At 42.3% G+C, this 15,614-nt stretch overlaps 1 protein-coding gene across 2 annotated transcripts in view; it reads right to left on the minus strand.

The window, feature by feature from the left end:
* The window catches only part of NEBL (nebulette), a 370,452-nt gene that overhangs the window by 225,645 nt on the left and 129,193 nt on the right, over positions 1–15,614 (minus strand). For both annotated transcript variants that reach the window (XM_070432628.1, XM_070432639.1), the window contains exon 3: positions 6,605–6,689. In XM_070432628.1, the coding sequence (XP_070288729.1) occupies positions 6,605–6,689 (85 nt within the window). The remainder of the gene's footprint in view (positions 1–6,604; positions 6,690–15,614) is intronic.

Raw genomic sequence — 15,614 nt, forward strand, 5'->3', positions numbered from 1 at the left:
GCTAATTCCAGGGCCCAGGGAATAAGAACACACAGCCTGAAGCCTGACGGCCAAGTGCAGTCCACACCCTTCACCAAGGGAGCTTGGATGAGCCAGGAAGGCAGAGGACCGCTGTGCTGGGACTCTGAGAGCAGACGGAAAGAATACGGGTCACCTCAGGCGGTGAGAAGCAGAAGATCAGACCTCTATGATGAAAGACCCTAAAACCGTGGCATGACACAGCAAATCAAAACATCTTGGTTATTTTCCTGTCTGTCACTACCGGCATATTTGTCTCCTGCATCATTTCATCCAGAAGGAAACTAGAAAAACAATCTGACTTATGGGGAATGGTGGGGTTAGAGTTAACATCTGCACAGCATGTTATGTTCCCTGAAAGAAACGTGCCGCATCGAGTGAATTAATATTTCTCCTTTGAAGTTCTTATTCACATTCAGCCCTTCCGATATGTGAAACGTAATCTCTCATCCTTTCCCCTGCCTCACAACCTTGAAAAGCATGCTGACGCTCCTCCTTGTGAACTTTTACCTCACACACATGAGAAAGCGCTTATTGTGGGAAGGGAGAAGCGGCACCGTAGGATCAGAATACAGCATCAGATGGTGAAAAATCAAACGATGGGAACTATAAAGCCCCCCAAATGAGGTTCAAAGAAAGTGGAAAATTAAAAGGCAAATATAAAAGGCTTCTTGCCCAAGATCAGCAGAATACCAGAATTACCAACAAAACCCTCGGGAGGGACAGCCTTCCTGTTTAGAAGTCTGAGGTGGTCAGATGAGATAAGGGAAGGGAAGAGGACCCAGCGAAAGGCAGTCAACTAAGACCAGGAAATGGAAACAGAAGATATGCACTTAGAAACGGGATCCGCAGCTGGGCAGGATGCAGCCGACCACTCTGAGATCCCATATGGATCTGTCTACCGGAAAGTGCTCAGACCTCCAACTCCCTGAAAATGTTTTGAAACATAATTGAAATCTACACAGCTTCTCTCTGCGCCTCTTGTCACGTGTTCAATTTTACCTCCTTTTGTCAATTTATCATCCTCTCCCCACTAGACTATAAGTCCCTTGAGAGTGAGGGCTTCATCTGGGTTTGCTCACTACAGCATCCCAGTATCTAGCATAGAATTTGGCATATGATGGGCATTTGTTGGCAAATAAAATTTGGCATAAAATTTGAATCATACAGAGGATGCTTTTCAAAAGAGCTCTCCAATCATCTTTGGACAGTAACTAAAGTTCCATAGTCAGGGATTCGGTGCTTTGAAGGAAGTCAGTCTTCAGTGACGCCCAATTAAAATGCAACTGCCACCTGAGAAGACTCTTGCTCTGGGTAATTATTTAACACCTTCCTCGGTGGTTAGATGACAGATAACTGAGAGAAAAACCCTCCTGAAGTGGAACTTAGAATAAGGAGGCACAGAAAGGTGCCAAGGGCAAGCCACAGAAAGAGAACACGTATCACACACTGCCTCCTTGAACTTCCAGTGGTTTATACTACACATGTGTCTTCATTTCTCCTACAAAGATGTCTAACTATTACGTTCCCCATAAAAAAAAAAAACACATTACCTTCTCACACTTCCTACTATCCTGTTTTATATTCCTTCCCTGTGAGCCATGTTTTTTATGTCTCCACAGAAATGTGAAAGATTAAAAAAGAATCAGCACAAATTACAAAATGAAGACTCAAAGGTTCCAGAATGATTTGTATTCTCTCCATAATCACTTTCCACCTTTCATCTTAGAGCACTCGTAAATCACACACACTCCATCCAAGAACACAGTGAGCCCCAAATCTCTATTATTTTCAGGATGATTGCAAACAGCTAAGCCAATCCCATAAACAACTAAGTGGGAAGTAGCTAACATTTCATCTTTGTTTTGAGCAGTGGTTTTCAGAATTCTGCCCTATGTAAGCCCAGGGCTTCCTAAGATGATCAGTCCGGGCCCTGGGCGTGGAGGATGAGGAGAAGCAAGGGGGACATGGGGAGCGCAGGGGTCTGCTTCCCGCTCCAGCGACAACAGCCCTATTCTGCTCTTTTCTAGAGGGGCTTCCACTCCAAATTCCATTTGAAGAACCATTCCCATAGCTTTAAGAAGTCTGCAGAGCCTGATCCAAAGTACTCAAAACATTGTGCCTTTTCTTCCACTAAAAGTATGCTACACAGCCTGAAAAAAAGAAGCACTTGCTACAACATGATATTAAAATAAGTTAAGAAAATTTCTCTCCTAAGAGGCTTTTCATCTTGCTAAGTTTTTGAAGTTTAGGGATTCCCTAATTTACAAAACATTTGTGTTCCAAAAGTTTAGTTTATAAGGTAGGGCTTTGGAACTCAGGGCACACTTTCCTAGAAAAAATAAAATGAAATAAAATAAAATAAACATTATATATATATAAATTAGTATATATGATCCCAAGGCTAGCAATAAAAGCCTGATGCCCTACAGGCAAAGGATAATGTCACTAACACCCCTAGAAGTGGTGTTTTCCTTTTACTCCTTGCTGAATGGGCTCTGTGGGCAAGTGGGGGCATCTAACCACCATTTCTTATTTCTTTGAAGCAGCTCATCCTGTGATGTGTGATGAAAAGGGAGCTAGTGACATGAAAGTGCTTCCCCCTTCCCCTTCCCCTTCTCCTTCCCCTTCCCTTTCCCCTTCCTCCTCCTCCTCCTCCTCCTCCTCCTCCTCCTCCTCCTCCTCCTCCTCTTCTTTCTTTCTCTCTCTTCTCATCTCTCTCTCTCTCTCTCTCTCTCTCTCTCTCTCTCTCTCTCTCTCTTCTGCCAAGTTCCAGGTCAGTCCACATCCACCATGGTCAGTGGCTGGCCAACTGCACATGCAACAGTTGTTTGCAAGCTGGATTGGATATGGATTGGATAATGCCTGTAAGCCACTGCCTAGCTCCACTTCTTAAAAGGTAACTCATGGTTTGCTCATTTAGTCTCCAATATTTCATACCATTTTATTAGGACAATCTGGCATCTAATATAGAACCCTAAAAAGCTTAAGAAGATATAACACTTAAAAATGCTAGCAGTGTCTATAACGAGAGAGAGAGAGAGAGAGAGAGAGAGAGAGAGAGAGAGAGAGGGGAGATAGAACATATAGCTAGAAATAATTTTCTAGGTTGGACTGAAAATAACTTTTGTTTTGCTTTCATTTTGGCTCATTTGGGAAGTTAATGAATGGAAAGAAAAAAATTGGCTTTAACCAAACAATTCTAAAGAATTTCAGAACATCAAAACTTAAAGTTTATGAATAGATTTGACTCATTTAGCACCACAAGTTATCAAAATATTAATAGTCAATTTCCACCTAAACTGTTGAGCTGTTCAGAATTCTTCACATCAAAACTCTAAAAAAAATGCTCTGCCACAAAAGCAAATCATTTAATATGTTAAAATTAAATCAATTTTCACTACTGAATATTACCATTAGGACAGATATTAAATAGAAATGCTCTTATGGAAGGGCTTCCATTTCTCAACCAGAATAATACTACTACTACTACTAATAATAATAGGGAGTCCTTCCTCTGTGTGACTTTTGCACTTTTGTAAAATTCTACCTTCATATCCTGCACTATCACATTGCACTGCCATTTTTTGCTTACAGATCTCTTTCTCTAGGTGTTCCCTGAGTAAAGGGACTAGAAGAGTATGGACACTGGGGGCTCACAGAACTAGGTTCTATTCCAAGATCAACTCCTTACTGAGTTTGCAAGGGCAAGTTATGTATATTCTCTAAAGGTTGAGTGTCTCATCTAGAGAGCATAATAAATACTTGTCTCATAGGGCTGTTGGAGATTAAATGCAATAACATGTGTAAAATTATGTGCCCGGAATATAGCAAGATTGATGGTGAAGATGAAGCCTTTATATCCCACTCCCCAAAGCCTAGCCCAATTCAACACATGTTTTTTTTTAATTGACTTGAACTTCCCCACACTGTCTGCCTTATGAAGACTTACATTTCTTAGAGGAGATGATATTTGAGCAAAATCTACTATGATGCCTTCACCTGATCACTGCTTGGAGACCCCATAGTGCTTTGTGCATGCCTCTATTTGCTCCTGTCCCACCAGCCTATCATATTTGTTGTTCATGCTGCCTCTGAAGCTTGCAGCTTGCTACATGAGGGAGAATAAAATCAGCCTTTCAGAAAACAGTGAGCTACTTTTTAATTTGCGTTTCTAGAATCAGGCACAAGGTAAGACAACATTAACTGTTTATCCCTGGGCCAAACTGAAGGCATCCATGATCACTAACTGAACCCAAAGGGAGCATGTGCATTCCAAAGGAAGGAGACCAGGGTTCAGACCAGATCCTCTCTTTTCTTTTTTAACATGTTTCAGAGAAAGGAAGGGAGAGGGAAAGAGAGAAACATCAACGATGAGAGAGAATCATCAATAGGCTGCCTCCATACACTCCCTATTGGGGATTGAGCCCACAACCCGGGCATGTGCCCTGACCAGGAATTGAACCGTGACCTCCAGGTTCATGAGTCAATGCTCAAACACTGAGCCACCCTGGCCTGGCCATACCCAGATCCTTTCCTAACCTTCAAGGCTCCACTCAAATCCCGCCCCAGCACGAAGCACTTATCCTAAGGATGCTGTAAATTAAACATAGACACTCTTGGTTGAGGGGTGTAGTCCAGTCTCCTCAGACACCCTGTGAGCTCTGTGAAGAAGGGATTAACTAATTATAAATTATTTCACACAGAACAAGGATATATAATAGACAGGAAACAAATATTTGATTGCTTAATCTAGTTCTGCTTTCCAAAGTGCTCAAAATACTGCTGCAGAATTATCTAATTAATCCTAACCTGCTGAGAAGAAAGGCATACTGGATCTGCAAAGACTGCAGCCAAGTTCCGGCACCCTCTGCACACAGTGTAAATGAGCAAGGGTGTTCCTGCCCACCTTCAACGGTGCCTCTCTTTGGCCAGCTCTCAATTTTTTGAACTAGTGACTTAGCACACAAAAATTAGCATTTTACACAAACCAAAAACGAATGGCCAACCAAGTCTTCGTGGCATTGTTAACCAACAGTAAACTCTATTTGGAGTTACAGTTCCTCTAATTAAATGGAAGTGGTCCCAAGTCTCCCGGAAAGAGGATGATGGGATCTACTATCTCCCCTGTGATAAACCTGCACGGAAATAATTAGATCCTGTGCAACTGAGAGCTAACTATTCTCATTAAGAATAGCTACAGCCTGACGTTTTCAAAGAGTACTAGCTAGACACCTCTTTCCTTCACACATTCTTCTCTTCTCCCTTTTTCATAGCAAGGATTTTCAGGGATAATAATAATAATAATAATAATAAGCCTCCACACATATATTTTTTAACTCTTCAAAATGCTTTCATACCTATTTGATACTTGCAGTCACCGTCAAGGCAGTTAGAGAAGATAAGATAGACCATCTCACTTTACATTAGCACAAAGGATCAGAGTGGCTGGTCCAAGGTCCCCACCAATGAACAGCAGCAGGGGGATCACATCCCAACCCTCCCTCCCGATCCTTGGTGTCATTTCACCACAGGCAGGGTCGATTCCAGACCACAGCATTAAAGCAAAGGTAGCAATAAAGCAAGTCAGGTTAAATTTTTGGTTTCCCGGTGCATATAAAAATTCTTCATTCTCTACTGTAGTCTATTAAGTGTGCAATAATATTATGCCTAAAAAAAACAATGTACATGACTGAATTAAAAATATGTATTGCTAACAAGTGCTAACCATCCTCTGAGCCTTCAATGCGTCATATTCCTTTTGCTGGTAGAGGATTTTACATTTAATTTATTTTTAAAAAACAACAACAATGCAACATCTGCAAAGCGCAATAACAAAGTGCAATACAATGAAGTGTGCCTGTGCACTGCTGACCAATAGGCTTCAGTGCTGTTCCTCAGAACCTTCCCACACCCTGGCCAGCAAGACCTGCGGCAAGAAACTGCTCCTAAGGAGAGCGCGCTGGGTTTCTTCAGAAAAGACGAGGTGTCCCTGCAGAAAAGCACTGCCGTTCAAATCCCTGGTCTTAACCAATGTGTTTCGCCATATTGAAGGCAGGTTTCCAACCAAAATGGTTGACTGGGAGCCAAATGTGGTGTTCTAAACTTTGTTCATGCTGTCAGTGTGACATATGAAAGAAATATGAATAAAGTGACAAGATGCAAACAAAGCTAGTGACTGGTGTGAGCTACACAGACAGGGTGTTAGCCCCACATGCACTGCAACTGGGTCAAGTTAACACCTCTTCTCCCCCTGCATATGTGGTGTGGGAAAGCTAGTCATAAGATGTTTTTAAATATTTAGGACCAAATAAATCAATATTGTTGGGAAACACGAACTCTGACCAGAACTCGTTTACTCGCCCTAGTCCCATGTGAATAACACAACCAAGACTATCAGGATGATCCAAGACCAGGATGCAACAGATGTTCAGCAGTCCCGCCCAGAATGCCCACCCAGGCCTGCTGTCAGCTCCACACTGGCCAGAGACCCGGCGGGGACAGTACGATGGCAGGAGCTCCAAAGAGTGACTTTGTGGATAGTACTTAGTACCAACGTAACAGAAATGGGCCTTCCAGACATTACCTGACTCTGCAGTTCACTTTGCTGCCTCAGGCGGAGATTTTCAGGTGTATCTGCCACAGTAGTGAAGGACTGCTTCGGGTAGTGTCTGTGGAGACATTTTTTTAAAGAACATAATTAAAATACTATGACACCAAACAGTGCTTTCACACCCAATGTTTCATGCTTCCCTCTGTCCCAATAGGAAGAGGTGCCACTCCTCTTAGCTAAGGTCATCTCTGTATAATCATTCTGGATCCCGCCCCCTCCTCCATTCTCAGGACCCTCTATCACCCATTTATTCCTATTACCTCCCCAAATTTCAGCCTCGGCTTCTCTATGCTCTTAACTACTTGCCATCAGCATCCAAGTATGCTCAAGGCTCTCCTACCTTTTACTGTCCCTCCATCTACCCCCACATACCATTCTAGCATGTGATGGCTAGGATCTATTCTCGCCTTCAACCAAACTTCCTTAAAAATAAGTCTCAACTCACCGTCCCTGCTCATCTCCTCTCCATCTCTCTCCCCATCTCTATGCATTCTGGCTTCTAGCTTCTGTTTCCAGAAGTTTCTCTGGTCACAGTTATAATGACTTCCTGTGGACACACCCAACAGGCATCTTTTGGTCTTCCTCTTGTGTGGCTTTCCCTCCATCTGAAATGTCCTTTCTTGATTTTTATGTTACCACACACTCCTGACCTGGCTTCTCCCCATCTAGCTGCTCCTTCTCTGTCTCCTGTGGGCTTCTTTTTGTTGATCTCATTCGTTCCCACAGTTTTGGGCACCCCCTCTATAAGTGCTAATTACTCCCTTCATTCAGATCCAATGGCATTTCCACTCGTGTATATCCCATGCCCACCACAAAACCAACCAGTCTGAAACTCAACTGTCCATCTTCCCACCCCACCCCAAGTCTTACCCTGTATTCTCTCTTTCATTTATTAGTGCCCAACCACCCAAGCCAGAAACCTGAAGTAATCTTGACTCCTCACACATCCTATCAGTCAGTCACCAAGTCTATGGCTTCTATCTCCGAAATATGGCTCAATTACATTAACCTTTCTCCACCTCCACTGCATTTTTTTTTTCATTATGGGCCACATTTACTTTCAGGTAACTACAACACTTGCCAATCTTGCCCTTCCAATCTGAACTGCCAGAACAAATGTTCCAAAATGTCTATCTGATTACATTATCCCTCTGGGTAAAGCCTTTCACTGGCTCCCCATTGATCTGAGAATAAAGCCCAGCATCTTATCTTCCCCCATGATCAGGCCTCTGCAGACTTCAGACCCACCGTGCTCTGGCCATGGAGTTCACCCTTCTCTTTCCCACCTCCTTCCCCATATGCTGTTCCCCTGCCGTGAAACACTTATTCTCTCCCACCGCCTACCTGGCACACTCCTCCTTATCACGTAGGTCTCACCTTAGATCAGCGGTTCTCAACCTGTGGGTGGCGACCCCTTTGGGGGTCGAATGACCCTTTCACAAGGGTCGCCTGAGACCATCGGAAAACACATGTGTAATTACATATTGTTTTTGTGATTAATCACTATGCTTTAATTATGTTCAATTTGTAACAATGAAACTGGGGGTTACCACAACATGAGGAACTGTATTAAAGGGTCACAGCATTAGGAAGGTTGAGAACCACTGCCTTAGATGCACTTGCTTCAGGAAGCCTTCCTGGTCCCTCCAACGTGCCTGGAATGTGCTTTCTTTCCCATTATACTCCTTAGCATATCCATCTGTACATTCCTGCTGACATGGCTCTGTCTCACAACACAAGGAGAGTTCTGCGGCAGCAAGAACAGGCTGCCCTGCCCTTTGTCAGAACACACTCAGCACCTACCAAGTGTCTGGCTCACAGTATGACTTCAATAAATATTTATGAAAAGAAGAAAAGAGAGAGGGAGGGAGGAAGCGTAGGGGGAGATGGGGAGATAACCATCAGATAACCTGAGAGCACAGGTCAGGCTACAGCAAAGCTTCACCATGTCCTATCATATATGTAACATACATGGGCACACACGCAAACACACAGGCCCTCCTGCTGGTGAAGTGAGGGCACTTACTGCCCGGTGCGGGTAAGGACACGACACTGATTCATGGCTGCCTCCCCCCCACGCCCAGCTGGTGCTCAGGGTCCCTCAGCTGCTGCGGCTCCATCACCACAAAAACTGTGGAACTCAGGCTGTTCTTCAAGGAGCCCCCTCCCTGGCCCCTCTCCTTGGTGATGTCCACCCTGTGGTCTCTCAAAAGTCCACTCTATGCCTCACTGTTTCAAACTCTGCTCTCCCAGTAGAAGGTTCTTTTCAGCATCCCTGATCCTGGCTTCCTATGAGAAGGTTCATGGAGTAACCGTTTGTCAATGCAAATAAACTCTGAACAACCTACCGAAAGTACACTAGCACTTCTGAAATAAGCATTACACATATTTTGCAGCCCTGTGGAGTCAGATGTGTGGTAGGAAAACGTACATGAATGCCTCATTTTGCCAGTGTTCTTCAGTAATGAAATGTCCTGCAAAAGTATACTTTCCAGATAACTGAAGTTAAAATCCCATAACTTACTGGAAGCACTTTAACTATTTTAATTAACATCCTTCAAAAAGCTTTACATAATTTTTCTGCCTTCTCAGAGCATAAACCAACCCAATTTGAATTTTATGACTCCTCGGGGTCATCTTAATAGATACGATCAGATGGTGATAGAAAGCAGCAGGGCTTTCAGAGTTCACAGGGCGGGGACGGCCTGAAGCGTACGTGATCACTGCGCTTCTCTAACTGTGGGACCGTCAAGAGATCATTTCTCACACACAGCCCTCTGCCGTTCACATCTTCTTTTCTTTTGCTTTCTTTCTTCTAACCCAGACACTACTAGATAGTCAAGTTTGTTTCAAATGTTGGTAAAAACCAGAGCAGGTCTCTCCCTGAAGTCATAGACTTTGTGTCAGCCACACCCTGGGTGCTACTTCTGAGCTGTGCTGAGCTGTGCTGCACGCATGAAGCTGGACAGACAATGTCGGTATGTTCTGTAACATTTGCAAGTCAATCTCGGAAAGCTGAGTGTTACCGGGCTTTCAAGTGTAGCAACTGTATATGGCTCTACTTTAAAGCTAAAATAATGGAAGCACTTTAAAAAAAATACATTCTGTAAAATAAAGTTTCACAGAGATTTTCAAGGGTCCACGACTGTTTCAATTTAAGAATTTACATATGTCTTTTAACTACTTTAAAGATTGCAATTAAAATCTACTCTCAAATTTGTTACAGAAAGTTTAGCCCATTGAAACCCTGCTGGACTGACTTGCAAGTTAGTCTGGAGGCAGACTTTGGAGGGACAACCTACTCCTGCCATTTATGTTTAATTAAAAAGTCTGTTTAAATTTTAAACAGAGATGGAAAAGTGAATGGGGAGGGGGAAGGGATATAATTTGCAACTGCTTTCCTGTGAATACATGAATCTCCTTCACACCAGGAAAAAATCATTCTATTTTGATGCTAGGGAAACCTTACTTACCACTCCTCCCTCTCATTTGGAAGTATCATTCCCATGAAAATAATCTAATTATTCTCATCGTTTGACATTACAATGAGAAAACTGATCAATCTGAACTTACAAAGTACATGCATATAAATAAAACACCACTTTTATATGCTACATATTGTCATTTAATACTAAGCTCTATTGGGAACGAGTTTTGCACTAAAAAAGAAAAATTTGAAAGCTCCTGCTGCCTTTTAGAAGACACTCTGCTGTCCTGGTGGCCAAAGCAGCAAAGTTACTGACCTGCTGAGCAATTCTACTGAGAACGATAAACAGACAGCAACGCTTTGCACTTCTTTCCAATATGCTTTTCAATTCTAAAATTCAATGATTCTGTAATAGTGGGTTCACCCACATATAACATAACTTCTCCAAAGAGGCAAAACAGAAAGAAATTATTGAAATTTTTATCTTGGAGAAAGCGTTCAGTTTAGTATCAATAACCAAAATAATAAATGCTGAAGGAAAGAAGAAATTCATATTCAAAACTACTAGGAATCATGAGCACTATTAAAACCTGAGGCTTTGGAGATCCACGTTATCTTCAGAGCTAGCGAAATTCAGGAGAATAAGGTGTTGAAAAAAATGCCTACCAGTCAAGGGAGAGTGGAATGGTCCCATGAATCAAAAACATAAAACTCAAAAGTAAGTGTGATTACAGAAATGGCAGCACACACTGCATTAGCTTAAATAACTATAATATCTGGAGAAACCTAATTAATTTTGCCAAACTGGACATAACTGAAAATCCTGGGTTTCTTACCATTATGCCCACGTAGTAATCTCTGTCTAGTTCAACAATATTCCGCTCTAAAGTCATAGTCCCAACCCCCTCTCACCCACTACCTCACCTGCAAAAGAAACCCAGACACAGAAATAAACTGAGGTGCCAGTGGTCCCTCGTGGGATTGATACCTGGTTATTATTCAACAGAAAAAGAGTAAAAGGGGGACCAAAACATACAGGCATGCCATTTACACAGCTTTGCCAAAAAACTGCATTTAACATTCTCCAAGTCTATTCCCAGCTGACTGATGGGGGAAGGGATTGGACAAGGCAGAGTAGATGCATGCCCAGTAGAGGTCTGAGTGACATGGGAATGTAAGTGCCCATCAATCACACCTGGAAACAGGTAATTGGCAGAGATGGGTATGGCCACTGCACGTGCATGAAACCTGAATATGTTAACTTCCAAACCAGGGGTGGGGAATCTTTTTCTGCCAAGGGCCATTTGTATATTTACTAGTATAACATCATTCGTGGGCCATACAAGATTATCAACTTAAAAATTAGCCTGCTATTATTTGGTTAAACATTTAAATTAACTCACCCCTAATGCCTTGGCAGGGCCAGACCAAATGATTTCCTGGGCTTTATACTGTCGGACATTCCCCATCCCTGTCTAAACAAAGAAGTGAGCTCTCTCTCACCCGCCAGCCCTCCTGGGACTCCTGCTGCAGGGGCTGTGCTCCCTGGTGCTCGCATGTTGCAGGGCCATGTTGGGTTCCACATAGGGACTAATGACTGTAGTCTGGCCTGAATGCTGAGCCACACCCACTGCAACATGGAACAGAGACTCTTGACACTGGCCCTGTTTCTGACTCTGCTGAACACCCAGCTGTGCCTTTTCCAGGACTGGCTTAGGGTGCAGGGGACTTTGGAACCCGGGGAATGTAACTTTATGCAAATAAAGCCTTCTTCCACATTCCATCCTCCCATGGGGGCCTTCTGAAAATGCTTCTTTCAGGGGCACCCCAAGAACCTCGCTCCTGCAAACGACAGGGGAGTTGCATCCTCCTGCATCAGGATATAGGAATAGAGAAGCAAAGCATTTTAAAACTATAAATGCTACTATATAGATGCTACTATGCAGTTCATTCTAACTCTTTCCAAATACTATATTTAAGTGGTTGTAGGTTTTCCTAAAATAAATATCTTGAATAGAAATCTTAAGGAAAGAAGATTTCTTCACCAAGCCTGGATGAAGGACATATCTCGTTCTTTTTTTAAAAAATATATATTTTATTGATTTTAGAGAGGAAGGGAGAGGGAGAGAGAGATAGAAACATCAATGATGAGAGAGAATCATTGATTGGCTGCCTCCTTCACGCCCCCTACTGGGGATCAAGCCGGCAACCTAGGTATGTGCCCTTGGCCGGAATGGAACCTGGGACCCTTCAGTCTGCAGGCTGACGCTCTATCCATTGAGCCAAACCAGCCAGGGCCGTATCTCGTTCTTTAAAGAATGTAGAACAGAAGGCACGGGGGCATGAGAAATGGATGTTCAAAGAGAACCAGGAAAAACATTTTTTAAAAAAACATACAAAAGAAGGGGTGGATTAATTGCTACGTGAACAAGTTTCCTGGAAACTATAGCACACACGTGAAAATGTGACCTATACTGCACGGGGAGCTGGTGGAGAGATCTGAAGTATATTGTGAAATCCTTCAAGCATCACAAATAGAAGTCTCTTTGCTGAAGTATTCAAAAATTGGATGAAATGTGTGAGTCAAGACTAGGCTGACAGCTGCAACAAATCCATGAAATGCTATATTCAAAATAAACAGAGAAAGAATCAAGATAGTAACAGAAGACTACATCTGACATAGCTAAGTTAGATCACAGAAAGACTTCCAACTTTTTTTTTTATTCTGTGAGATTCAGTTGGTAAGAATATACTAGTAGGAAAAGTTACCTGCAGACCAGTAGACCCCAGCTGGTCAGAGTGAAGACAGCAGTGTAAGCAAGTGGCAACCCCCGCAAAGGGAGTGATGAGAAAGAACACACTGGACAAGAGCCAGAATCCAAGGCCTCTCACTTTTTATCCAGACCCCAGTGGTCATGACAGCACTGGAGTCATAGCACCTGGGTTTGAATCTGGCTCTTCCACCTCATAGCTGTGTGTCTTTGGGCAGGTTTCTTAACCTCTCTGGCCTCGATTTCTCATTTGTAAAATAGACATAATGGTAACACTTCTTAGGCTTGTTCCAAAACTAACACTTGTAAAGCGTTTCAAACAATGGCTCACAGTAGGCACTCAATAAAATATCTATTATTAATAACAGTAATATTACAATTATTACTACTCTCTCTTTGCCTTACTACAAAATGACTTAACTTGTGTCTCATTGCCTTCATCTCTATAATGAGAACAAAATACTCCTGGCTCTCTCAGGAGGTTGTTGCTAGAACCACATGAAAGAGCTTTATAAATGGAAACTACTATAAATGTGAGATTCTAGTATACCACTTCTATGTATAAAATGAAGATCTTTATGAATTTCTTTATTGCAAATCTGTGTTAATACAGTGGTTCTCCACCACTTGCCCCAGGGGACATTTGGCAATAGGCAATGTCAGAAGACATTTTGGGTTGCCACAACTGGAAGAGGAGTGGGGAGACAGGTACTACGGGCATCTAGTGGGTAGAGGCCAGAGATGCTGCTAAACATCCCACAATGCACACTCACCACAACAAAGACTTACCCTGTTAAAAACGTCACTAGGGCTGAAGTTGAGAAACCCTAAATAACAGATATAAATCTCTAACTTTAGAGAAGGCCACTAATTTTGACTGCTAGCTCTTTCTAACCAACTTCTAATCCTTGTTTTCATTCTCATCCCCTGACAAAGTCAAACAGCCCACCATCTCCCCCAGTCCTATGCAGGTCAGTTCCTTCTGTCTGAGACTTCTCTCTCATGAGCACTTAATTCTTCCCTATCTAGTCTTTTGTTTACCTAACCACTGCTACGGTTCCACTCAAACTAGAAAATCTGAGAGCTAAACTCAGGTGTCAAAATAATTTGTTACTACAGCATTATTTCCTTAGGGCTCTGCAGAAAAGAGTTCATAGAGCAGGTCTGGATGCTATATTTGAAAGGCCAGCGTACAAGGCTGGCCCTTGGCTGGTGTCCAAGATCCTGGATCTGGGGAGGGGCCCACCACCATTAGCTGACAAGAGTGGCGCACTGTGCCTAAGCTGTTTGTACAAACTCTATGGTTTATGCTGAACACTTGCTTTCCTTTTGGGAGTCCAGAATTTGGGTATCTGCCAGGCAGAAGGTATCTCTGTGAACAGCCTCCAATAAAAACCCTGGGAACTGATTCTTTAACAAGCTTTGTTGGTTGTCAACACTTGACACATGCTGTCATGACTCGGTGCTGGGGGAATTAAGCATGCCCTGTGCAGGTTTTCTGGGAGAGGACTCTGGAAGCTTGCTTCTGGTGTCATCTGTACTTCGTACCACACACCTGTTCCCTTTGATGACTTTGCTCTGTATCTTTTCACTGTAATAAATCAGAGCCCTGAGTACGATGCTATGCTGTCCTGTGAGGCCTCTTAGAGAATCATCAAAGCTGGGGGTGATCTTGGGGACCCCCAACATAGGCCCCTTTGTGCCTAAGAACATATCATTCATGCCTGGCCTCAGTGGTTGAGCATTGACCTATGAACCAGGAGATCACAGTTCATTTTCTGGTCAGGGCACATGCCCAGGTTATGGGCTCAATCCCCAGTAGGAGATGTGAAGGAGGCAGCCAATCAATGATTCTCTCTCATCATTGATGTTTTTATCTCTCCCTCTCCTTCCTCTCTGAAATTAATAAAAATATATATTTTTTAAAAGAACATAACATTCATGAAAGAAGTGCATTAACTTTTTTAAATATCTTATCTACTGTGTTTTTTTTAATGCAACTTTATCTCTTAACATTTAAAAGGCAAAAGTCCTGGCCTCACATTATTATACTGGCCTTTCAGCTCTGCTTTTCTGGGTTAGGAAAAGATGTGATGACTATCCTCTGGACCATCTTTTCATGCTCTGGTTTAACCAAGGAAGTAATTTTGTCCAAGGGCCAAAAACACAACTGTATTGAATGGTTGGAAGATGACAGAAAATTTAAACATAATTTTAAACATAAAATCTAAATAACTCCATTTTATAGCCACAACTGTTTCCTATCATTCAAAAATACCTTTAAAGAATGAAAAAAATAAGACATTTTGTAAATAAACAGACCCTGACAGAGATTACCACCACCAGATCTTCTATGAAGCTGTTTATAAAGGATGCTCTTCAGCAAGAAAAATAATTCCAAAAGGATAAGCTAAAATGCAAAAGAGAAATGGTAAGCAAACAAAATGGTAAATGCACATGTGCACGCACACAAACAAAACAAACACTGTGTGCAATAAAAATGTCTACTATTTGGATTTTTATGACAAAGCTAAAATATTGGACAAAAATGAGATGGAAAGGTAGAATGAAAATTAAAATATTCCAAAATCATTCTATTCTTCATGAGAAAGGTTAGGATATGATTGAATTTTAAACTTCGCTTACATAAATGTGATAACATTTCAAGGATAATCACAAAGAATGAAAATATCTACACTAATAAAAGAGAAAAATGGTAATTAGCGTACGACCGCTACCCTTCCCATTGGCTAATCAGCATATCCTTATGCAAATTAACTGTCAG

This window comes from Myotis yumanensis, unplaced genomic scaffold (assembly GCF_028538775.1).
Source record: "Myotis yumanensis isolate MYYU_CA2020_CCGP unplaced genomic scaffold, mMyoYum1.0.hap1 SCAF_1, whole genome shotgun sequence".
Lineage (NCBI taxonomy): Eukaryota > Metazoa > Chordata > Mammalia > Chiroptera > Vespertilionidae > Myotis > Myotis yumanensis.